The 26,847-nt window shown below is 38.2% G+C and overlaps 1 protein-coding gene and 1 long non-coding RNA gene across 12 annotated transcripts in view; one reads left to right on the top strand and one right to left on the bottom strand.

Annotated features, from left to right (window-relative positions):
• PDE4B (phosphodiesterase 4B) overlaps positions 1-26,847 on the top strand; it is a 552,462-nt gene that overhangs the window by 328,577 nt on the left and 197,038 nt on the right. The window contains exon 1 of one of the 8 annotated variants that reach the window (XM_084957911.1): positions 17,770-18,868. Coding sequence (XP_084814037.1) covers positions 18,819-18,868 — 50 coding nt within the window. The 5' untranslated portion in view covers positions 17,770-18,818. 8 annotated transcript variants of the gene reach the window in all.
• The window catches only part of LOC102162258 (uncharacterized), a 156,898-nt gene that overhangs the window by 30,123 nt on the left and 99,928 nt on the right, over positions 1-26,847 (bottom strand). For 2 of the 4 annotated variants that reach the window (XR_002345461.2, XR_014808067.1), the window contains 2 exons: positions 17,496-17,595; positions 11,689-13,415 (listed from right to left, as the gene is read on the bottom strand). The exons of 1 other annotated variant lie outside the window; for it this stretch is intronic. This is a non-coding gene — a long non-coding RNA (uncharacterized LOC102162258). Of the gene's footprint in view, positions 1-11,688; positions 13,416-14,964; positions 17,596-26,847 lie in introns of those variants that run through there. One more of the 4 variants, XR_014808071.1, reaches the window with a different exon arrangement.

Below are 26,847 nucleotides of genomic sequence, written 5' to 3'. Positions count from 1 at the left end.
TGGCTGAGTAGTATTCCATTGTGTGCATATGCCACATCTTCTTAATCCAATCATCTGTCAATAGACATTTAGGTTGTTTCCATGTCTTGGCTACTGTGAAGAGTGCTGCAATGAACATATGGGTGCATGTTTCTTTTTCAAGGAAAGTTTTGTCTGGGTTTATGCCCAAGAATGGGATTTCTGGGTCATATGGTAGTTCTATATTTAGTTTTCTGAGGTACCTCCATACTGTTTTGCATAGTGGTTATACCAGTTTACATTCCCGCCAACAGTGTAGGAGGGTTCCCTTTTCTTCCCACCCTCTCCAGCATTTGTTATTGGTGGACTTATTAATGATGGCCATTCTGACTGGTGTGAGGTGGTACCTCATAGTAGTTTTGATTTGCATTTCTCTAATAAACAGGGATGTTGAGCATTTTTTCATGTGCTTGTGGGCCATCTGTATATCTTCTCTGGAGAAATGTCTATTCAGGTCTTTTGCTCATTTTTCCATTGGGTTATTGGTTTTTGTGCTGCTGAGTTGTATTAGTTGTTGTATGTTTTAGAAATTAAGCCCTTGTCAGTTGCATCATTTGTAACTCTTTTCTCCCATTCTGTAAGTTGTCTTTTTTTTTTTTTTTATGGTTTCCTTTGCTGTGCAAAAGCTTGTCAGTTTGATTAGATCCCATTGGTTTATTTTTGCTTTAATTTCTGTTGCCTTGGGAGACTGTAATTTTCTTGTTTCTAGTTGCGGCCTTTTCTTTTCCACCCAGAGAAGTTCCTTTAGTGTTTGTCGTAAAGCTGCTTTGGTGGTGCTGAATTACTTTGGCTTTTACTTGTCTGTAAAACTTTTGATTTCTCTGTCAAATCTGAATGAGAGCCTTGCTGGGTAGAGTATTCTTGGCTGTTGGTTTTTTCTTTCATCACTTCAAGTATATTGTGCCACTCCTTTCTGGCCTGCAGGGTTTCTGCTGAAAAATTAACTGATAACCTTATTGGAATTCCCTTGTTTGTTATTTGTTGCTTTTCCCTATGCACATTCAATATTTTATCTTTGTTTTTAATTTTGGTCAGGTTTTTTTGTTTTTTTGTTTTTGTTTTTGTTTTTTTGTTTTTTGGGTTTTTTTTTTTTTTTTTTGGTCTGTCTTTTTAGGGCTATACCTACAGTATGTGGGGTTTCTAGGCTAGGTGTCAAATCAGAGCTGCAGCTGCTGGCCTACACCACAGCCACAGCAACATGGGATCTGAGCCACGTCTGCGACCTACACCACAGCTTGTGGCAACGCCAGATCTTTAACCCACTGAGTGAGGCCAGGAGTCAAACCCATGTCCTCTTGGATGCTAGTCAGGTTCACTAACAACTGAGCCATGATGGGAACTCCTAATTTTGGTCAGTTTAATTAATATGTGTCTTGGGGTGTACCTTCTTGAGGGTATTCTATATGATACTCGTTGTGCTCCTGGACTTGAGGAGTGATTTATTTCCCATGTTAGGAAAGTCTTCAGCTATTATCTCTTTATATATATTCTCCAGCCCTTTCTCTGTCTCTCTTCCTTCTGGTACCACTATAATGCAAATGTTGGTGTGTTTAATGTTGTCCCAGAGTTCCTCTTAGGCTGTCCTCATTTCTTTTCATTCCTTTTTCTTTATTCTGTTCCACATTGGTGATTTCCACCAGTCTGTCTTCTACCTAGCTTATTCATTCTTCTGCCTCCTGTATTCTGCTATTGATTCCTTCTAGCTAATTTCTCCCTTTGGTTTTTGTGTTGTTTATCTTTGCTTTTTTGTTCTTTAAATCTCCTATTTCTTTGTTAAATGTTCCTTGTAATTTCTCTATCTATGCCTCCCCCTATTTTCCCCCTGAGATCTGAGATCATCCTTACTATCATTACTCTTTTCTTTTTCATGTAAGTTGCTTATTGCCACTTCACTTTTCTGTTCTTCTGGGGGTTTGTCTTGTTCTTTTGTCTGGTTTGTATTTCTCTGCTGTTTAATTTTCTCTAGCTTTAGGTGTGGTCTCTTTTCTGTTGGCTGAGAGGTTGTAAATTCTCTCTTCTGTTGTCTGCCCCCTTGTCGGTGAAGTTGATACAGAGGCTTGTTGCAGGTTTCCTGATAGGAGGGACAGGTGCCTGCCTACTGGTGGGTCAAACTGAATCTTGTCCTTCTGGTATGTGAGGCTGTGTGCCTGGGAGAACTTCAGTTAGTCTTCTTGCTGATGGCTAGGGCTGTGTTCCCACTCTGTTTGTTGTTTGGCCTGGGGCCTCTGAGCACTTATGCCTGTAGACTTTTGTTGAGTGGGGCCAGCTTTGTCCAAATGGCAGCCTCTACAGGAGCTCATGCCAATGATTATTCCCTAAGACCACTGCCTTCAATCTCCTGCTCCCACAGTGAACCACAATGAATTCCTGCTTTTCCAGAAGACCCTCCAAGACCTGCAGGTGGGTCTGACCTAGATTCTTGTGGAGTTCCTGCTTTGTCTTAGGACCCAGTGTACATGAAACCCTGTGTGTACACTCCAAGAGTCGAGTCTTTGTTTCCCCCAGTCATGTGGAGTTCCTGTACTCAAGCCTCACTGGCCTTCAACACAAAATGCTCTGGGGGCTCCTCCTCATGCCAGACCCCCAGACTGGAGAACCTGACATGGGGTTCAGAACTCTGACTCTTGCTGAAGAGCCTCTGCAATATAGTTATTTTTCAGTTTGTGGATTGCCCACATGGCAGGTATGGGATTGCTTACATCAAGAAAGCACCCCTCCTACAGTTTTGTTGTTGCTTCTTCTTTGTCTTTGTGTGTAGGACATCGTTTTTGGTTGCTTCCAGTCTGTTTTGTAAATGTAGTTGCTCCATTAGTTACAATTTTGGTGTTTAAGAGGAGATGAGTTCAGTTCTTCTACTCTTCCATCTTGTCTGGACTCCTCCTATGCCCCCTCTTCTCTTCCATTGCTCTATGTTTGTTTTTATGCTAATACCACACTATTTTGATTACTTTAGCTTTGTAGTATTGTCTGAAGTCTGGAAGGGTTATGACTCCAGCTTTTTTCTCTTTGTTCTTTTTCCTCAGGTTTTTTTTGACAATTCTGAGTCTTTTGTGGTTCCATACAAATATTAGAATTATTTTTTTTTAGTTCCATGGGTAATTTGATGGGGATTGGATTAAATCAGTAGATTACTTTGGGTAGTATTTTAATAGTATTAATTCTTCCAATCCAAGACCATGAAGTAGCTTTCCATTTCATTGAATCATCTTTAGTTTCTTTTATAATATTTTCTGTTTCAGTGTATAGGCTTTTCACCACCTTGGTTAAGTTTATTCTCAAATATGTTTTACATTATTTTAAATAGTATTATATTTTTAATTTCTATTTCTGAAATTTTATTGTTAATATAAAAAATGCAACTGATTTCTGTATATTAATTTTGTATCCTGCCACTCTGCTGAATTTATTTATTAGTTCTAATAATAACTTTTGGGTTCTTCTGTATAATAATATGTCATCTGCAAATGGTGATAAAATCACCTCTCCCCTTCCTTTGGATACCTTTTATTTCTTTTACTTATCTAATTACTCTGGCTAGGACTCTCAATACTATGTTGAATAGAAGTGTTGAGAGTAAACATCCTTGTCTTGTTCCTGAACTTAGTGGAAAGGCTTTCAGCTTTTTCACCATTGAGTATTATGTTGTCTGTGGGGTTGTTATAAATGGCTTTTATTTTGTTGAGATATGTTTTATATATACCCACTGTGGTGAGAGTTTTTATTATGAATCGATGTTGCATTTTGTCAAATGCTCTTTTTGTGTCTTTTGAGATGATCATGTGTTTTTTGTCTATCTTTTTGTTGACCTAGTATATCACATTGATTGATTTGCATATGAGAAACCATCCTTGCAACCCTGGAATGAATCCAACTTGATCATGGTTTATGATCCTTTTAATGTGTTGTCAGATTCCATTTGCTAATATTTTGTTGACGATCTTTGCATCTAACACAATAAAATTTTTCTATGTTCCTAAATAAAATGTCAGTGAAGAGCATTTAACAAATCTGAGTACTTTTTGTTAATTTGTTATTCTCATGTACTATAAAAAAATGATCACAGTCACCATGTTTGAGTCATCTCTTTATCCCAAATCTAGTAGGGTGCCTGCCACATAGTAAATATTCAGTAAATATTTGTTGAATTAATAGATAAACCTAGCTATCCACAGTGAGTATTTCCTTAGCACTTTGGATAACTGAGATGTTATTGTACTTCTCTGTGCTTCTCACAGTCTCTGATGCAATATTAATAAATACTCATGAATTTAACTCAGCTGAATGACAAATTAATATTATATCAGTAGCACGTTTTGAACCCTTCAGTAAAAAAGGCACCAGAAAAGTCTCAGAGTAGTTATAGAAAATAGAAATGATAAAAATCTATTTGGATGACATCTCTTTTTGAAAATACAAAAACAAATCTGTTGTGTTTTGAAACATAATTACACTCGAAGTTTTTCAGTGTAACAGAGCTGTGTTTGGGGATTCTAGTGATCACAACACTGCTTGATATTAGGGGAGGGGAGATACATTATGGAAGCATTTTGATGACAAGTTTAGTTTTCTGTATCTGGAAGCTATTCCCAGTGCATTTTACTTAAATGACTTAGAAATATGGGGAATTTAGTGTTACTGTGAGGTCCCCGAAAGGAGGAGCATATTTAGTGTTTCTTATATTCTCCCTCTGTCATAGGACAAAGGGAGCAAGTAGAGTGACAGCATTGCCTATATCAGCAATGACAGCACCTCACTGCTACCTAAGCAAGGTCTGTGCCTTTTAACATTGACATTTGAGGTTTGGATCAGTCAGGGTTCTCCAGAGAAAGGATATATGTATATGTAAAGAGATTTATTTCAAGAAATTGGCTGACACGATATGGAACCTGGCAAGTCCATAATCTGTAGGGTGGGCCAGCAGCAGGCTAGAAACAGGCTGGATTGATATTACAGTCTTAAGACTGAAATACCAGGCTGGAAATTCAGGTAGGTGTTAGTGCTGCATTCTTGAGGCAGAATTTCATCTTCCAGGAAACCTGTTTTTGCTCCTAAGGCTTTCAACTGGTTGGAGGAAGCCCACCCATACTATTGAGGTTATCTCCTTTACTTAAAGTTAACTGACTGTATGTTAACCACATCTATAAAACACCTTTTCAAAGATGCATAGATTAGTGTTTGATTAAATATTGATTCTGTAGCCTGGCCAAGTTGATACATAAAATTAATTATTGCAAGGTCCTTTGGCACATGGGCTTGCCTCTTTCTCCCACTTCACAACTTTCCATGACTTTGTATGCCCCAAACCAAACTACTATCATGCTCTAATGGAGTCTCCCTCTTCCCTGCCTTTTGGTGTCTTTGCTGGTCACCCCTCCCAATCCTCCTCTCAGGTCTTTTCCCAGCTATAAAATTCCTTCTCTTCTCCTTTAGACCCCATGCAAATGCCCTTTGCCTTAAAAAATATAGGCCACTTTCCTATTTCGATTTCATCTCTCCCTCTCTTGAACCCTCAACAGATTTCTTGGCAGTGCAGTCACCTTATTTTTCTTTGAATTAATCTGAAATATATTCATGCCAACCACCCCTCGACCTATGTGACCTGAAGGAGTCAAGAACCTCATGCTTTTTTGTTTGAATTGAATCATGCTTCATTTGGTTTCAAATTTTTATCTTCTCTACAGGATATAGAGCTTGTATTCAAGCACCAATCTATACTTAGTCTGGTCCTATGCTAGCTGCTGAGATATGTAAGGACCAATTAGACAAGTTTTCAGCACTCTGAGACTTCATAGTCTAGTGGGGAGAGCAAATAAGCAAACTGTAGGTGTCCATAAGTATTTGTCGAAATGAATTACTTCCTGCTGTGGAAGTGTAGCCAATTCCCTCTCAGCATCTCCTCACCTTAGTCCTCCTACAGATAAACATTAGCCAGGGCAGACATCTGGGTTGTAGCGGGTCGGAAGCTCTGTCCTCATTAAATCTGTAGGGGAATAATGTGTGTGGTGTGTTCTGAGGGGCATCAGAGAAGTCAACTGATCCAAAAATAGCTCTGTTGCTATGATGCCGTATGCCTGATATGCCACCATTGGGAATCCATTCATTTGGGTTCAGAATCATCTGATCTTCAAGTATACCTGGAAGACATTGCTGAATATATGTGCTGATGTGTCTTTCAAATTCCTTTCTCTTTTCTTTACATCCGTATCGTCTCCTCCTCCTTGAAGACAGCTAAATTGCCTTCCCTGAAGTCTCCCTCCACCCAGAGGACTTAGGGGGCTTTCCCTCTGGGTCCCCACAGCACTCTGCCTATTTCAACATACACTTTCTGTCCTCTATTGTTAACCTGTTTGTTTGCCTGAGCTCCCCACTAGACCAAGCTCTTAAAGGGGAAAAAAATGTTTTTCAGTTCTGCTTTCCCAATATCTGGCATAACTCCAAACACATACTGGGATGCTCTGTAAGGGTTCCTGGAATGGCTAAGTGGTTTTTTTGATAGAATGAGTCCTGCGCACATCTAGAGGACAGGCTTAGTGAAAAGGAACTGAAGGGCAGAGATGGAAGACATCTAGAGAAGGGTCCTTAATGAAACCACTTTTGGGTCTGGGGCCATCCTTGATCCTGCTGTTTGCTATTGTTCACTTTTTGCTGTCATTCATGAGTAAAGTATCTTGTGAATTAAACATGCTCTTTCCTTTTGTTCTACAAAACACCAAACACTGTCAGCTGGCAGAATCTTTTGGGGATACGTTTCTTGCATGTAAAAGCTGCTATATATGCTTCATTTATAGAAACAAAATGTTTTCAAAATAGCTTTTGTATCTGCATGATCTGAGAACATAAACCTCTTCTCATGACTGTCTCTCCCATCCCCCAAGTAAAGACAGCCAACAAAGTGTTTTTTGCAAGTCCTGTGTGGCTGCAAGGAATACAGACCTACACATGTTTTCTCAAGAAATAGTGCTGGGATTTTCAATGTGCATCTAGAGTAGAGATTATTCAAGATGCCCTCCTATCTCCACTTATCTGTTTCTCTCTCATTAGCTGAATGAGCTCTCTGTTTCTCATGATGTCTCTTCTGTAGACTTGCTCCATTTTCCTCTTGCTCCTCCTCCCCTACACATCTCTTCTCTATTCTTATGTCTTCTGCTTACCTATTAATTTCTCCTCTCTCACAACTCCACATGACCCATCATGGCCACCCCAGACTCTCACTACCATATGACTCATCAGCTTCAAAAATATATGCCTCCAAATAGATACCCTTTGATTGATACTAATTTTAATTTTTCCACAAATGTATTTTTCAAGTTAATTTTAAGCAGGGTTGATCCACAGATTGGTTAATTTCCTATAACATAGCCAAGAATTGATCATATGTTATAGTTACCTGTCTGTCAGTTATTACCACTAGGTTATTTATTATGTATTTATATTATAATATGTATTATATTTTACTGTATTTATACATTTGTATTATAATACATGTGCAGTTTTTTATTACCACCAGGGCATTTTGCATTTTCTCTTGGTGGTTTCCCTGGAACCTAGCATAATTCCTGGCATCTTGTAGGTACTCCACACACTGACTATGGACAAATAAGGCTCCTGACACCTTCGTTTCTCACTCATCCTCTTCTAACGCACCATCAAAAGAATAATCATTCCAAAATAGAAATCAAACCATGATATTCCCTGCTTAAAACTGTGAATGACATTTACCATCCAAATTAGTACGCAGATATTTATTGCCCACTTCTTAAGTTTTATTTCCTGCCCCTGCCCAATTTCTTGTACTTTATGCTTTTACAAAGCCAAAGCCATTCATGAAATACATTATGCTGTTTCATGTCCTTGTCTTTATACATGGCAGAATCAGTAGAAATGCAAAGTATAGGATATAAGATGAGTCTAAGAAACAGGTTGATAAGATGTCTAAATGGTATTAATCTAACTAATCTGTAAATCTCACAAAACTTACTATTGCCTTCTATGTCATAAGCATTTGGTATGTTCTTGCTAGAGTGGTTTAAAATGTGGCATTTGTGTTTTTATTTGGCTTCAGATCCAAGAGAAATGGGTGAATGAAAGGAACCTAAAAGGATGAGTTCATTGGTACATGAACAATTTCATCCTTTCTCAAACTCAATAGCTATTATTGTGGCTAACAAAGCAAGTCTTGTGAATTGAATGCAAACAAGAAGTAATCAGGGAAGTGTTTATGATGTCATCATAAATATTTATAGAAGGGATATGATGCAATGTTTTTTCAGATGTAGGTTATGAAAGGTTGGACTGTGAATGTTCATTTAGGTCAAATTATTAAACACCTGAAATTTGAGTTTTCTAATTTACAAAGTACATTCACATTTATTATCTCATAGAAACTTCAATTTCTCAATTTCCATTGGACCAGTATCTTCAGTGTATAAAGAACGTACAGTATTTCCATCCTTAAGAGTCCATCTCTCAAACTCATATTCCTCATCAGAAGCAAACTCTGTGTCTCCTCCTCTATAGCAAAGCTCACGAGTTGTCACTGTTTCCTCAGTCCCAGCATTTCATTAGTCAATAAATCTTATTGTCTCTACTTTCCAAATGTTACCTGCGATCTTACTACTTATTACCACCTCTACCTTTACCAATTTAGCGAAGTCACCATTATCACCAGCCTAGTGTTCTGAAATGCCCTTCCAACAGGGCTCTCTGCTCCCTTTCTTTCCCCTTTCTGGCTGAACAGCCAGAGTAGAGTAGTCCTGTTAAATGCAAAACGACCTTTCGGGATTCCTTTCTCATTCTAATTAAGTCTCTTTCAGAACCTCTTCTACCTGATCTAGCTTCTGCCTTTCCAAGTTTATTTCTTTACCTTAAAGTATGTGCATGTACTAGTCCTGTCTGGAATATTCTTCTACCACATTTTCCCATGATTCACTCACTACCTGAATTCCTTCTGATTCTACTCAAAGGTGATCCCTTCCCCACAATCCCATGTCCCTCAACCCACCTCACTTTTCCTTATTCACTTACCTGCCAATATATTACATAATTGCTTGATTCTTTATAGTCCCTCCTTTCTTCACTAACGCATAAGTCCAAGCACCGTATAATTTCAGGGTGCCCAACAAATAGTTGTTGAATGGGAGTATGAAACTTGAATATAAACCTCTTGACTAGAGGTTGAGTGCTTTCCATAATCCAAAAGCCTTGTTAAAAAATGATCATTTGGAGTTCCTGCAGTAGCACAATGGGATTGGTGGTGTCTTTGGAGCACTGGGACGCAGGTTCGATCCCTGACCCAGTACAGTTGGTTAAGGATCCCAGGTTGTGGCATAGGTCACAACTGTGGCTTGGACCTGATCCCTGCTCTGGGAACTCTATTATGATCATCTTTCCATTTGGGGATGTCTCCAGAATATTCTGAGGAAACATTTTGATAATTTGATTTCGGATTCTTCTAGATACATGAAGATGCATCATATTCGAGCATTAGGTCACTGCAGTTTGGGTTGGAGTGGTGTGGACTTGTGATTGGAACATCAGTAGCATCCCATTAGCTCAGAATAACCTCCCATTAATGCTTCACTGGGTAGATTTAAGCACAGTGCCAAGAGTGGCAGAAGAATGCACTCTAAAAAATAGGAATTCTGATATTAAATTTTCAACCTGGTGAAACTATAAGAGCAGAAGAGGAGACACAAGTTTTTTTAAAGCCTCTTCAGTTGATCTCCTTGTAAAGTTCATAGATAATAGTATCTTGGATACAGGATTGAGTAATCTGGAGGCTGGCACTTGAAAAGTGAATCTTCTTTTACCCCTGTAGAAATTTCTTTAAGAACTTCTACATGCCTTTATTGCCTGCAGATTCAGTGTTCTTCACCGTTGCCTGGAAGACATTTCATATAACTTCAAGAAGACTTACAGTAGGATAGGGTGGCTGCCATTTTTTGTGCACTCACTATCTGCCCAGCATTTGAAATTGTTATCTCATATGATCTTTGCATCCCTGAGGTAGGCATTTGAAGTAAATATCTAGATTTTTGTCCTGTTCACAATAGCTCCCTCTTTTTTTCTAGTAAGTGCCTCTTCCTCATCCAAACACTGGATTTCTTTTCTTTTTTTTTTTTAAATTTAATTTTATTGGAGTACAGTTGACTGACAATGTTGCATTAGTTTCAAATATACAACAAAGTGAATTAGTCATATAAATATATACATTCCTTTTTTCTCATGTCGGTTATTACAAATTATTGAGTAGATTTTCTTGTACTATGCAGTAGGTCCTCATTAATCATTTATTTTATACAGTACAAACCCTGGATGTTTTAATAAAGAATGTGCATACCGCTTCCCAACTGCTGGCCAGAGACTTATCATGTGACCAAAAATGGACCTGTTAGAGACCCCACGTGGGATTTTTATAGTGAGTGCTAAAAGGGGAAAAATATGTTCTTACCTCAAACCACAAGGCCGTAAGTCATGGCCCATAACACATCCCACTAGAAGCAGCCAGACTGGGAGAGTTTACTTGACATACAGAGAAGATAGAAACACACCAGAGACAGAACTAAAGGTGTTGGAATCCTTCTATTCTGTCTTCCTCGAAGTTGGTACTCTCTCTACTCTCTCAGTCATCTTAATGGCTCCGTTATATGAACCAATGGTTTCCTCTTTTTTGCTTATATATATATATATATATATATATATATATATATATATATATATTTTTTTTTTTTTTTTAGGGCCACATCTATACATGGAAGTTCCCAAGCTAGGGGTCAAATCAGAGCTATAGCTATAGCTCATGGCAACACTATAGCCCCAGCCCACTGAGCAGGGCCAGGGATTGAACCTGCATCCTCATGGATACTAGTCAGATTTGTTTCCACTGCATCACAATGGGAACTCCCACTTCTAGCTATTTTTATGCCATAGTTGGCAGTTGCAATTACTGGAGCCCTAAATAAGGCAGTGTATTATTTCCATGTTATAGATGTGAACCTTTCTCTAAGGTAGATAGAAAATAAATTATTTGTTACCCATTAAGTGGCTAAATGAGATTTAAATTCAGGTCTGTAGGTATCTAACCACCACCCCCTGCTCTGTTGTCCACCCTACCACACTGATCCAGCTTTTTCCCTTCCAAAGGAGTTAGCATTCAGCCAGTGATTTAACACTTGGCACAGTCTGCTTAGGGATTTGTTCTTGCTGTTGTTCGTTTGCTTTTTGATGGAGATCAGTATCTAATATAGTTGTAGAGAAAAATTTCTAGCTACCCTAGAGTCCCCACGCAAGTCTCTGTTTAAGTTTCTTTATTTGCAAAATGACCAAGTTGGATTCAATCAACTCTGAGATCTTTTTTTCTTTTTCTTCGTGGAAAGTTTTCTAAAGATCTTAGTGCTTCTAAAGATCTAATTATACTGACTGTGCCTCTAAGATTTATTTAAATATAAAAACAAAGAACCATCAAGAGGAGGTTCTCCATTAACTCTCATGATCAGAAGCCAAGTTGGCTTCCAGCCCTCCAGCAATAATTCCAGAGTGGTGCTGTCAGAGCATCAATATGTTATTATTTCCAGATCAGAGTCCTATCCTAAAGGACATGTGTGCACTGTTAGGAAGGAATTTAAAAATATCCAGAAACAGCCAACCTTTTGAAAGATGAAAAAGCAGTTCTTTTTTTTTTTTCTTGTAAATTTTAATATGTACTCCCAAATCTTGGAAACACATTCTTTTGGAGTGGTGGCCATGAGCACCTTTTTGTTTTTAGCGTTCACATAGGGCGCTTGACGACTCCCACAGAACATCTGGAGCTCCCTCGATGACCACACTGAGAGGTAAAATCAGGGCAGTGAAGCTCATGTCAGCACCAACAAGCACAGACAGGCACAGGTGTGCAGACCCGAACAGAAACACACACACATGCACACAGAGTGGCCTTTGTTTTCTTTGGAATGTGTTCTTAGCTTGGGTGCTGGGAAGGGGTCTCCTGTGGAAGCCTTTTGATAACTGCCCAAGTCTAAAATTTCAGGATAATCTTACTCTGAGTGCATTTCTGGTTTAACACTCAGGTCTTTGGATAAGAAAATCAGTTCATCTTTTTAGAATATCTTTTCCACAGATGTTCCAATGATAGTTACATTTGTATATATATGGTATTTTGTTGTTTACTGGGGGTTTTCGTCTCAAACCTTCTAAGTTATCTACCAAACCTATGAAGACGATGGTATGATATTATTTATATTTTACCTGTTTGTCTTTCATCATCACAGCAGCTGTATTATTATTTGCATTTAAAGATGAAGATCCTGAGGCTCACTTGTTTCAATGACTTATTCAGGGACACACAGCTAATAGGTGGTGGGACTGATATTCTACTTAGGCTTTGAATAGTGCAGAACAAGGGCTTTAAAGCTCAACACATCTGGGCTGGAATCCTAAGTTTGCTAACTAGTTTTGTGACCTTCAGCAGGTAACTTAATCCCTTGCATCTGTGGTCCCGCTGTCTTTAAAATGGGGTTAATGGTATCAAAAGTATAAGATTCTTTGAAGAATTAAATGAGAAACTATATAAAGCCCTTAACGCTCATCACTGGCAGTGTAGGTACTTATCAATGCCAAGGAGTTATTCATCAAATGGCTCTAGTTTTAATCCAAGCACTTTCGACTGCTTAGAAAAAAGGTGCTCTTGTCAGAGTTGGTACTGTTTTGTTGTTGTTGCTGTTGTTTTCTTTTTATGGTCTCACTTACAGCATATAGAAGTTCCCCAGGCTAGGGGTCAAATCTGAGTTGCAGCTGCAGCTACTGCAAGGCCAAATCCAAGCTGCCTCTGTGACCTATGACGCAGCTTGTAGCAATGCTGAATCCTTCCCAATAAGCCAGTCCAGGGATCCAACCATCATACTCAGAGACAATGTTAGGTCCTTAGCCCTCTTAGCCACAATGAGAACTCCTTGTGAGGGTCTTTGGAAGCTCCATGCTTTTATGGTACAAAATGGTCAGTGCAGAGGTGCCTTGAAGCCTTAAGGATTTTCTATCTCCTCACTTTATCATTAATGGAAAATAAATGCACAGGACAAGCTGTGCTTTCACAAGATTCTTCAGCAGTAAGGTTCATGGACTTGCCTACTTTGTTTTCTGTCATTCTAGTGACCCTTTAATTTCACACACACATAGAATCTAACAATCTGTGGCTTCCAGGCAAAGGAAAGAGACTGTTCCATACTCTGTCAATTCTGTCATCTGGGATTAGTATCTAACAGAGCCGGTATGTTTTATCAGAGCATACATCCGATCTTGGGTAAGCCAGCTAGCTTCTCTCTGTTCTGTGATTCCAGATCCCAGCTTGCTGCCCAGTCTATACCGGCATCTGGTCACAATTTGTGGATGAGGTGGTGCTAGATCTAAGATAAATAGAGACATGAATTAACGGTTACCACCAGTCATTGGGACAATGGTTGGATGAATTATCTATTGAATTTTTGTTTGTGAGAGACAGAAGACCCAATTCAACGTGACTTGGAGTCAATTTGCCATACTCTCTCTGGTCATGGGTCAGTTAACGAGCATCTCTTAATTTCAGTTTTCAATGTCTTAGCTTGAGGTAATAATATAGGGATGTTAAAAGGATTAAATGACACTAAGTTCAAGGTTCTTACTTACTTAACCCAATGTTTGACATGTAGTAAGTGTTCAGTGATTGTAACCCATTTTTATTTTTATTGCCATTGTTGTTTTTCTTGTTGAGGTTTAGAAAGTGCGACTTCCCATCTTTATAACTACCATGAAAACTTTTTGTTGTATAGTTTTATTTATAAACATTATCTTAGGAACTATGGTTTCTTACCGGAAAAACACTACCTTAGAGTTGAAAACAAAGTTGTGCTCAAATTTTTTACTGTCTCCTACTCACTATGGGATTGGACAACTTTCAGTTCTCCCTGAGACTCGTCTGCAGAACAGAATTAACAATACACACCTCAGATGGTGGTGTGAGTGTTGATAAGATTGTGTGGGTGGCCAAACCTAGCATTCTGCCTTATACACTGATATTTGTTGAAACTGAATCTGAATCTCAGTGTCCTTATCTATGAAATGAAGATAAGGATACTTACGCTCAGGAGATTGTGATGAGGACTAAATGCGATGATATATGTGAAAGCACTTTCTAAACATCAAAGCTCTGTGTAATAGTAATAATAATAATTACTACTGTTATCATTATTAATCTATCACTATCATTTTAGTAATAGTACTCTTATTACCAGTAAGTGGTAAGAACAGTAACTATGATTAATTAATAATAATAATTATTGTTTTTTACTACTATTAATCATTACTGCTTTGACTATATCTAGGTCAAATAGTATAGATTCTAGTATTTTTTATCCAAGAAATACCCGTGTAAGGAGATGGCTTGGATATAGCTTTTCAGGTTCTTTCATCTGTAAGATTTTGTTCAGAGCCACATTTATCACAAGATACTTGAACCAATTAAATTATGTTTCAGCATGTAAAATTGCTTCTGAGTGAAATATTTTTTTTAAATGTCACTTAAAACTAGTGAGGTTAAAACTTAGTGAAATAAAATAAGTGCTGCCCCATTTAAGTACTTAAAGGCTGTCCAGCTGCCCATCACACTTCAGATTTTCAGCACTAGCCTGGGAAGATCTCCACCCGGCACTGGTGCATGACTTATGACTAAATGAAATGGCCAGCTCAGGCGAGGTTGTTTGGAGTCTTTCATGCTGTTAGCTGTTGATGGATGGCCTACGTGTCTTTGTGCTCTCAGATAACATTTTATTCCCTGTTGCTCTTATTCCTTTTGAGCTTTAAGCACAAACATAAAGATGTATTTGTCCATGAGTATGCAAGACTCTGCCATCTTTTTTCTTCCATTTATTTTCTGATGCTGCCCAGCCCTCTTAGCTGGAAGCCAGGATCCACTCCATCAGCAAGACATGCTTTAATAGCCAAAAGAAAGCCATTTTGCTGACATAATCCTAGAGTAATATATTTCGCAGACACACTGGTTTTTTTCCCCGTAGTAAAGAATTCTACTACAAATAGTTCAGCTTTTATGAAAAGACAACAGTATCTGTTATAGGCACATTCAGTCGAGTCAGAGGACTTCGGTTTGGGCCCAAACTCTGGGATTTTCTGATGAGTGACCGTGAGCAAGCTGTGTCTCTCAAACTTAGTTTATTTAACTTGCATTCGAATCCATGCACTGCCATTTTATCTTATTAATTATGACCTTGAGCTTCATTAAGATCAAAATCTTTCATGCTTCCAAGGACACCATTAAGAAATAAAAAGGCAGCCATTAGACTGGGAGAAAATATGTGTAACTTAATAAATCTTCTAAGGGAGTTATTTCCAGAATACGTGAAGAACTTTTATAAATCCACAAGAAAAACCCAAATAATCGAGTTTAAAAATGGACAAAAGATTTTTTTGAATAGACATTTCACCAGAGAAAATACACAAATGACCAATAACCACATGAAAACATGCTCAACAGCAGTAGTCATTAGGGAAAGGTAAATCAAAACCACAATCAGATACCACCTCACATCCACCAAAGTGGCTATGGCAAGGACAGGCAATAACAAATATCGGAGAGAAAGTAGAGAAACTGGCACCCTTATGCACTGTTGAGGATGTTGTAAGAGGGTGCAGCCACTTTAGAAAGTTTGGTTATTTTTCAAAATGTAAAGCATAATAGAATTATGAAATGATTCAGCAATTTTCACTCCTAGATGTACATCCAGGAACAATGAAAATGTACATGCACACAAAAATGTGTACATGAGTGTTCACAGAAGTATTTTTATATGTAATGGCCAAAATGTAGGAACAATTCAAACAGCAATCAACAGAAATCAAGTGTGATTTAGTCATAAAATGGAATGAAAGAGAATGAAGTACGGACACATGCTACAACATGAATGAATCTTGAAAATCTTTAAGTGAAAGAGCCACATATTGTATGATTCTATTTATATGAAATATCCAGAATAGGCAAATCCATAGAAACAGAAAGTAGGTTAGTGGTTGCCAGGGGCTAGAGGAGAGGTAAATGGAGATGGGATTTCTTTTCAGGGTGATGAAATTTTTCTAAAATTGGATAGTGGTGATGGTTGCACAACTGTGAATATACTAAAACCAATAAATTAGACACTTGATAAAGTTAAATTTTATGGCATGTGAGTTATATCTCAATAAAGCTGCTTTTTTTAAAAAAAAAAAAAGGAAACTTAAGCTTTTTGATAATCGTATGGAATTGAAAAAGAATATAAGGTGCCTTTTTTTTTTTTTTTCCTAATTCCAAGAGTGAAAGCATAGTCTCTTGCTATGGTTGTGATAGTGAATTAGACACATGCCATCTTTAAAATTCCCCTTATCAAGTCTTCCCAGATAGCCTTTGCTAATTTTATATTTCCTTCATAAGCCAAAAACAATCCTTTATTAGCATTTTCAAAATCCATCATGCTGCCTGATTGGATTAAATAAACCACATTCCCCAGCGCCTCTCTCTTCTCTGTTTCATCGTTCTCAGCAATTACACTGCTTCCTAAATCACAAGAGAAAATAAAGCCTTTTCCTATAGAGAGTTACAGGAACATTCATATTGACCCCAAATATTATTTTCATGAAAACCACTTCTATTTAATTACAAACAGGTCCAATTCCCTTCTTTCTTGTTGGTTGTAAGCCTGTGGACTGGCACTAGTTTTTAATTCATGTATTAATGAATTAATTTTCAATCAATATTGATTGAGCACCTGCTTTGTGCTCAGCACTAAAATAAGCACTCAGTAAAGCACCAGGAATCTTGTTCCTCTTGGAGTCACATTCTAGTGGGAGAATGCATGTAATAAATGAACTGTGTATGTAAGAAGCTGACTAATGCTGTGCTCAAAAACTAATAAAGCAAGGTAAAGAGAGTGCCACAGTAGGGGCGTCAGGGTAGGCCTTATAACAAGGGGACTTTCGAACAATGACTTCAAGTGTGGAAACGGGCCATAGAGGGAATTGAGGAAGAGCGTTTTAGATCGAGAAAATACCCATCAAGGTGGAAGCATGCCTGGCATCTTCTAGAATCAGCAAAGGGCCTGCACAAGCTCAAATAGTGAGAAAGGGGGCATTTAGCCAGCAGTGGGGCTGGGGAGCTCATGGGGATTATATCTAAGGCCTTGTACACCATTGTAAGGACTTTGATTCTCACTTTGAAACAAAGGGGAACCGACCAGAAAGTATTTGGCTGATGAATGATGGGACCTGAGTTAGGTTTTTAAGGAATTACTCTGGCTGCTATTTTGACAACAGATGGGGGTGGGGGTGGGGGGCAAGATATGAGACAAAGTCTGGTTAGAAAACTGGTTTTCATGTCTAACTTTTGACCATCTGTGAATACACATATATATGTGTGTGTGTGTGTGTGTGTGTGTGTTGTGTGTACACCTATTATATATACATACCTGTTATATATAAATCTATACCTGTTGCTGCAATTGCATAAGATGAATCCTTTCTTAGGTCAGTTTCTCTGAGGCGTGGTGAGATTTCGGAAGTTGAAATCTAGAGGCAGATTTGAAATAAAAGACGTCAGATATCCCTTTAGTAGCACAGATCCAGTTAAAATACAGGATTATCAGGATCCGAAAGGACGTTAAGTAAGACTAAATCCTATAACAAGAGACAAAGGGAAAGCTATTCAGACACGTCTTCTCATTTGATTGCAAACCAGCGTTTGTCAGTGTGAGCCATAACCATGGTCACATTCCGCTCAGAGATCCAGGATGCTGAGACCCTTGTCTTTTCTGTTGAACATCTTTGGCGTATAATTTGTCACTCTGGGAGATGCCTTTAGTTCTTCGGGATCTGAGGATCTTTGAACCTGTGATGGCTACGCTGTGTTAACGATGATCCCAGGGGCCTTCCAGGGCTATTGTATCTGCTTAAAGGCCAGTCTTCCCGGGGCTGGAGCTAGAAGTTTAAATACACACCGGCATGCTCAGAGAAGTCAGGGATCTTGATCCCAGACCTGAGCAAAGTTGAATTTGTTATTCCAGTCACACTGTTATTTCTTTGTGTAACATAGACATTTTCTTTGCTCTGTAATCTCCTGTGATGAAAAGGACTTATAATCTCTCCCGGGTTTCCTCCTTTGCTGTGGTCTAACATGTCATTCGGGAAATCTGACCCTGTGAGTTAGGTGTTCTTTCATCGTGCTCCGAATGGGCTAAACAATGCAGAACGAGTCAGACGGGAGGTTTGATAGCTCCAAACGCGGTGCAAAAGGTAGGAGAGAGAATTGTCTTTGATTAATCTGATCACTCCCTCAGTTAAAAGAAAACCTGAAAACATGCTGACACATCACCAGGCACGAAGGAGAAAATGCAAAGTGAGAGAGAAAACAGAGGATACTGTTTAAAGGGAGTTTTTTCGAGCATTTTAGGAACTCAACTGCTTTCCTTTTCTGAGGTAAATTGGAAGAAATGCTACACTCACCATGGGAAGCTATCACTCAGATTTGACTGCAGATCGATTTTCTCATTTGAGGTCTAAGGGAAACTACTGATGATGTTCCAGTTGAATGCTTCCATGTTGATTGCTAAGTCATTTGTATTCATATCGAAAATGATATCGACGCTGCAATGGGAAGTGGCATGCCGTCGGAAAGAAAATTAAAAGGACAAAGAGCTAAGCAAAAACTATGTGGCAGCAAGAACACAGGGAAATGAACGAAAATGCACTAAGTTCCTGAGAGGTGGGATACTGAGAGATCACAGCCCTTCAGAATGTTGCAGGTTAGAGATTTGCCTGCTCCCCGGAGACATTCGTGGATATGGTAGGTGTTGGTAATGCTGTGGAACCACAACCTTTAACTGATGGTTCAAGAATAGAGCTGGGACATGATTTCATATTTAAAATCATCGAATAATGAGAGATTAAAAATATAAGCAAAAAGACTAGGGAAAAAAATCTATGCTTTGTAAAATTTTCTGATTTTCAGGAAAATATACTTTGCGTACCTTCATCTGGTAAAAGTTCTTTACCTTGTATTTTTTTTTTTCCAGGTTATATGGGTAGTACATAGGGAATTGAGTGAAATTTTTCTGTAAGAATAAATTACCTGTGTCCTCAGGCCAGGGTAAATTTTTTCTCAGCTTGAAGTTTAAAGGAAGATTTTTTGGAAAAGCTTAATGCTCAGTTATTACAAATTGTAAAGATGTTTTAGCCATTCTCAAATATATATTTTTATGTGACTAATGCAATTAGTTGCGTATTTTAAAAATCTTACTGTTTAGAGCTATGGGAAAGAGGTAGCATACTTTGCATTGTTTAAATATGTCATTGTGAGCTGTGTCTTCGTGTTGAGACAGTAAGAAACATGGAATTATGGGTACATGGGAGGCAATGGGTGTTACAAACTAGAACCAATGATTTGTGTGATTTTATAGTGATTTAACCTTGTATCATCTCATAGTTCCAGATTTACATCAGAACAGAAGGAATGTGAGTACACATTTTAAACATAGTCACTGTTTATTTGGAGATTTAATTTTCCAACTCTCTGAATGTCAGGGTTTCTAGGGGGCAGAAATTATGGCTGGCATAATTTTTTGCCTAGTGCCTAGCACAGGTTTCAGGCAATCCATTCAATAAATACTTTTGGTGGTACTGATGAGTCAATCAGAAAAGAAAAATACTTTCAACTTGGAGCATGATTAGTTCTCATAAATAAGACCACAATTTTTCCCGATCCTATTTTTTTCCCCTTAGGGTCAATTAAAAAACAAAGGGCTCACGAAAGGAAAAGCAACTTAGAATTTTTCATTTTCCCATCAAAAATGAAATTTAAAATTGGTTGGGATCAGAAAAGAACCCCTTTTTCCCTATTTTAGTGTAACTTCAGTTGAAGGTAGTTGTGAACTTTATGGAGTGTAACAGTAGTGGTCTGTGAAGAAATTAAACGAAGGTGGTTTCCTAAAACTGGAAAATGGTTAGCAGATTTCTTAATGGATTCAGAGCTGTGATATACAACTAATGTCATTGGGAATTTCTAAAATAGGATATATTTTAAAAGGGAAAAAGTATTTTAAATCTATCTAACCATAAAACCTTTTTGGAGGATGGAGCACCTGTTAATATTCATAACCTCTGGAAAATGGTTTGAGTGATGGGATGTTCCAGTGAAATAAACACTGTCTAGAGAACCAGATCAGTGTGGGTGAGAATTTCAGCTTCATTGTTTATCAACTCTATGAGTTTGGGAAGGTCTGAGTGCTAATTTTCTTATTTGTAAATAAAGTTATAATGGGTCCCTTGAAATGCTGTGAAAATTAAGTGAATGATATGAATCACCTAATACAGTTACAGGCACATATAAAGTACTGAATAAATACGGTTATATTAAGAGTGAAATGTGAAAAATAGTATAGATATTATGTCTCATTATGATTTTCTTTACTCTTCTTTTAGTGTTTTTTTAAATTGAAGTATAGTCGATTTATAATGTTGTGTTAGTTTCAGGTGTACAGTAAAATGATTCAGTTATACATATACATATATCCATTCTTTTTTTTTTTTTTTTCACTTTTTAGGTCTGCACCAGTGGTATATGGAGGTTCCCAGGCTAGGAGTCAAATCACAGCTACAGCTACTTGCCTACACCACAGCCAGAGCAATGTAGGATCTGAGCCACATCTGCGACGTACACCACAGCTCACGGCAGCGCCAGATCCTTAACCCACTGAGCAAGGCCAAGGATTAAACCTGCAACTTCATGTCCGTAAGTTTAACTTCAGTCCTAGTCGGATTCATTTCCACTGCACCACGATGAGAACTCTGTATACCCATTCTTTTGCAGGTACTTTTTGATTGTGGTATTTAAATGAGATGAAAAGCACTTAGCACAGTGCTAATTAACTCAACAAATAATTAACTCAACAAATATTAGTCTCTTTATTCCCTGTCTCATCACCTTCACAGTGTTTATAAGTTAGTTAGCATTTTGTTAAAAAAAAAATCCAGCAGATTTTTTTTTTTTTAGTAATGATACTGTTCAAATCAATTTCTAAAAAATTCCACTTATCCTTTGATATGGTTGATTCATTTATCTTTCCAACATACATTTATTAAGGTCATATTATGTTCTAAGTACTGTGCCAGGCTTCTGAGACCCAAAGTTGTATAACCATCAGATAGAGTAAACCCACAAATAAACCACTGATTATAATAATTAATGTGTTAAAACAGTAGGGTATGTTATTGCCTGCTTTGGATTCACCTATATCAGATTGGGGCATAAAGGAGGTGACTCATAACTAGACTTCTGATGGATAAATAGGTCATAACTCGACAGAGGATGGAAGAAAGACCTTCCAGGCATAACACAGCTGAGCATGATTCATTTGGGGAAAAAGCTGTTACTGTTCCTAATCATAAGAAGGGAAAGAGCTGCCTATGCTGAAAAGACAGACAGAGTCATATAAGCCCTCATAATAACTTCAACTTTATTCTAAAAGCTACACAGGACCATTAAGGGTCTTAAAGCAGAGACGGACATAGGCCATTGTGTGGAGCCAGCCTGGAGGCAGAACCTGGATGGAGTGATTTCTATGAAAGCAAGGTGGTCTTCCATAGAAGTAGAGTCATATTCTGTTTTTGAATGAAAAAATCTAGGCAAGTTTTGCTAAACCTAAAGAAAGTTCTGTTTGTGTTTAGAATAATCTTTGAGGTGTCCCAATGGCTTAGTCTGCTCTTTTTTTTTTTTTTTTTATTATTATTTTCCCACTGTACAGCAAGGGGGTCAGGTCATCCTTAGAGGTATACATTGCAGTTACAGTTTTTTCCCCCACCCTTTCTTCTGTTGCGACATGAGTATCTAGACATAGTTCTCAATGCTATTCAGCAGGATCTCCTTATAAATCTATTCTAGGTTGTGTCTGATAATGGCTTAGTCTGCTCTTGAATGGCAATTTGCAGTGATCAAAATGCAGTGTCACAATTAAACTGTTGAATTGTGTGTGCTAAAATATTTTCAAGGTTCAACAGTTAAAGCCATGGAGACGTGCCTGGAATACCTTTATTGGCCCTGATAAGATTTTTCTCTTTTTATCAATGCTTTAAGAATTAAGTATAAAGTTATTTTTTTGTAGTTGAGCTCGTTTGACTGACATAATTTTTTTAGTCACTTTACCTACATTTTTTTTCCCTATTGAACTATAGTGAACAGTGAATTCAAGTGAGAAAATAAAAGTAGGCACTACATTTTCAATTACACTTATATCAATTACTTATATGTAAACAATCCCTTAAATGCACCAGAGGAACTAAACTTTAAAGGAACCCTAGGGAAATCCTTCAGCAATAGGAATTATTTTTATAGTAAAATCACTTCCCAATTTTTTGTTTTATAAACATATATTTTGTACTATGTGGTTCCCTAAAGCAAGGCATACCTACCTACATTTAGTATGTTTAGTAGGTGGGATTACGGGCTTATACTGAAACAGTGTTGGCTCCCAAGGCAATCGTATTAGAAGCTAAGTTGTGATCTTGACTGTTTCCAGACATCAGTAAACACTAGTCAATCTTTGAAACAGTATAGAAAATCTATAGAGCCTGACAGAGTGTATCTGTCACTGCTAAACACCGCACAGAAACTAGTGTTCAAGAGCTAATTTTTGCCAATCATTAGGTTACAATCCTCTGTGCAATTCTTTATGAAAGATACTCTTTTTGTTTTTTATCTCAAGGAAGACCCCTTGCTTTAATTACCCAAGAGAAAAAAAATGTGCCCAAGACCAGGTCCCTGTGATGAAGTTCAAAACCAGTAAAATTTGAATACTCATAAAAACTTCAAATACATTATCTTTTACTGGTATTTGCTGATAGGTAGATAGCAGAAAAACTCATTTCGATCAACAAATATTTTATTTAGATGGCGTATAAACATCCAAGGCTTCCAGAAAATATTTTCATGTTTTTTTCTGGGCTGGAGACATTATCTTTCTCTTGAGACTTTAGCCATAGAACAAGCAGTATGAGCAAATGCCTGTGAGTCTGCTGTGATGAGGAAAATTGTATATCACATTTGAAGAATTACATTACTGCTTTCTCCCTATGCTATTTAAAGGAACTGCATTCAGCCTGCTCAAGAAAAAGCACATATTTCTCAGAGTAATCTATCAATCATCACATATTTGCTGTATTCAGCATGAAGTTAAGTATCGGGGGTATGCGAAAACAGTGTGAACACATTGGCCTCAGATTTGGGGCAGAAAAATAAACTTTTTCCCTAAAATGGATCTCCTTGAAAAGTCAGGCAAAAGGTTTTATTTTTGTTTCAGAAGAGAAAAGGTCAAAAGGAACATGTTCTTATTTAGTATCAACAGCTCTGTAGTACTTATTGTTACATGCTGGTTAAAGGCAGGGGCTCAAGTTATCAGTTGAGTAGAAGACTTAAAATTACCCTGACACTTGATTGCAGGATGGGATTTTAGCTGCTCCAGTGCCTCACTCTGTATCAGAAATGCAGCTTCCTCTTTAACTGCATAGCCAAATCAATGAAGGAAAGGTTCTCCAACTGAAGACAGACTAAAGAGAAGTTCCAAGATTGGAGATGTCTGGCAAAGAAGCAGTCTCCTAATCTGACAGATGATATCTTGACAGGGTCCCACCTACCAAACCATAGTCCTAACTCTGCAGTGAGATGTATGCACTGTCTATAAAGGCTATGGGGACTTCTGCTCTTAGAATATCCCCTTAAATTGCAGCTCCCCAAAATAATCTCCACTGTGCCAATCACAGTAAGTTAGTCAGAGGGCTCGGACTTCCTTCTCAGAGTAACACAGTAATTTAATTTTCTTGTGATAATTAGAAGGTTGAAGAAAATAAGCATCTTAACTAAACTTATCCAAATGATTATAGCACAGATAAAAGTAAGCATTTTAAAAGATAATCAAGTCCTAAAATTAGTATTTCTATCACGATTATTTGTATCAACTAATTAAAAGTTAGCTTTTAAATTGCCATGCCTGCTGAAGCAGCGTTTAGTTAAACAATACCAATAGAGTTCACATAAAATAGTTCTATTTAAAGCACAATCTTTCTTAATTTATGTATTATCTAAACTTTGGTGTGGATTGTATGCAAAGAAACATCCTAATCCTAGCTAACCTCACCATTAATCTTTCTTTTCTTTATTGTAGAATAAAATTGCATTCATTCTTTAAGTGACTATTCATTGAGGGTATTACTTGATTATGTTCTGTACTAAATGGTCCTGGTGATGCAGTATTTCCCAAGACTAGTCTTTGCCAGGTTCCTGCCTCAGAGGAACATGACTTCCACTGAAAGAGACAGACATATGTCAATTAGAAGTCAATCCGTGAAATGCCATCAAAGAGCTATAATAAAATTCCATGAGGCCCCAAGGAGAGCTAGCACAGACTTCCCTGAGGAGGTTATCAAGATGACAAAAGAGGCATTTCAGATAGAGAACAAAGCAGATGCAAGAGAATGATGACAGATATGGGCATGACGGGCACAGGGCAAGATAAAGTCTATGCCATGGTTATGTGTGTTGTTGTATTTTCTGTCCCCATTTCTCCCACGTCACCCCATCCTCCCAGGTGGAATGTGAACTTCTCAAGGACATGGAATTTTGACTGTTTGGTTAACAGATATATCCTACATGTGCAGAATGGTGTCTAGCACATAGAAAGTGCTCAATAAATACTTGTTAAAAGAATGTATGAGTGTTGGGGTGGAGTGTGTGCATGTGTTTGAGTTGTAATTGTGTGACTTGGAACTTAGGAGTCTCCATGAGTTCAAGTGATTTTGAAGAAACAAGCCATGGACAAGCCTTTTTATTTTTTGTTTTTGTTTTTTTGTGTTTTTAGGGCCGCACTTGCAGCATATGGAGGTTCCCAGGCTAGGGGTGGAGTCAGAGCTGTAGCTGCTGGCCTATGCCACAGCCATCGCAACACCAGATCTGAGCTGCGTCTGTGACCTACACCACAGCTCACAGCAGTGTCAAATCCTTAACCCACCAAATGTGGCCAGAAATCGAACTTGTGTCCTCATGGATGTTCTGTACTAAGTGGTCCTGGTGATACAGATTTGTTTCCACTGAGCCACGGCGGATGGGAATTCCCATGTTTTGGTCTTTGATCCCCTTACCTTTTTGTGAATACTTGACCTGGAAGAGGATTTTATTTTAAAACTAAGGGTCACTTTGTGGCCTTTATTACAGCAGCAAAGTTTCAAAGCCCTGGAAGATCTTTTTATCAGTAAGAAGTATCATAATCTACAGGCAGGAATAAGTCAGGTTTAGGCTTGTGTCCATAACATGCTAAAACCAGGTAATAAATATTCAGGCTCTGTGACATTTTAGGAAGCCCTATTCAAGGATATTTAGTGTAGGCTCTTGGTGTTGATTTCTTTTTTTTTTTTTTTTTTTGTCTTTTTGCCATTTCTAGGGCCGCTCCCGCGGCATATGGAGTTCCCAGGCTAGGGGTCGAATCGGAGCTGTAGCCACCGGCCTACACCAGAGCCACAGCAACGCGGGATCCGAGCCGCGTCTGCAACCTACATCACAGCTCACGGCAACGCCAGATCGTTAACCCACTGAGCAAGGGCAGGGACTGAACCCGCAACCTCATGGTTCCTAGTCGGATTCGTTAACCACTGTGCCACGATGGGAACTCCTGGTGTTGATTTCTAAGGAAGCAACAGAAATACTCTGTGGCCTTTCTTAAACATGGGATGCCATGATGGATCAGTAAACACAGCTTTGGAAGAATTGTCACGAGCTTCGGTAGACATTATGTTGTGGAAATCCAAAATATTTAGTTGTATAGTTAAAAATCACTTTCTACGGTACAAAGGACAAGTCTTAGAACTGGACTTATAATTCAAATTTTCAAATATCATCAAGTCTCACTATGTTGGCTATAATTAACTTTTTAAGACAGTAAAAGAAGAGATTATCTATACATCTCTTATCCTCTTATATATTATTTGGAAAAATTCACTATAGGTGACATATTCTAAAGGTACCATGTAACAGTTTTCCACTTCCCCCTCCACTGATGCAGTATCTGTGGTAATTAAAACATGTAATAATAGGAATCCAAAGGTAAAGATGAAGACAAAGGGTAGAAAATGCATGAGAATGTGAAATAGCGTAGCTGGTTGGGAGAACTGAGTGACGTGAGTAGGTATTAAAGGTTGCATCAAGGGGATAAAGCTAGAAAGTCAGTCAAGCCGCAGCTTATATGGGGTCTGCTGTGACCCAGAGACTGTTTCCACATAAGTTTTGAGACGTCATGAAAGTTTTTAAGCAGGAATCGGGCCAGATCATCCTTTAAAAGGACAGTGATTCATAGGTAAGGCTCAAAACAAGAGAACTGGTTAAGAGCCTGTTGTGGCAATCCAGAAAAGAGATACTATTGACGTAAAATCCATCATCTGTGGCCAGATAAAGAGGAAACCAATTCAAGAATGGTAAGAGGTCGAATCCTCCAGGCTGAATGACCACTTGGGCTGTTCCTTGCTTGTTTATGACATTGGTAAAATTTGGCAGACTGATGGCGGCTAAGACATTTCCCACAGCTATGACAGTGTCCCACTTTGCTTTTATTGGTAGAGACAGTGGTGATTAGATGGGAAGGTAAAAATGATTCTCAAGTTGCTAGCTTGTTTTACCCTGTGCATTTTGTGTTAATTATCTCTGTGCATGCGGGTTTGTGTGTGAGTGTGCATGTGTGAGTGTGTGACTGCCTAACATAGGTACCTGGCACTGAGCACAATAATACA

The sequence above is a fragment of the Sus scrofa genome, chromosome 6, assembly GCF_054392235.1.
Source record: "Sus scrofa isolate SSC_HxYL_T2T_F1_AM1 chromosome 6, Sscrofa_HxYL_maternal_Yorkshire_Landrace_v2.0, whole genome shotgun sequence".
Lineage (NCBI taxonomy): Eukaryota > Metazoa > Chordata > Mammalia > Artiodactyla > Suidae > Sus > Sus scrofa.
This window is presented reverse-complemented; position numbering and strand designations above follow the sequence as displayed.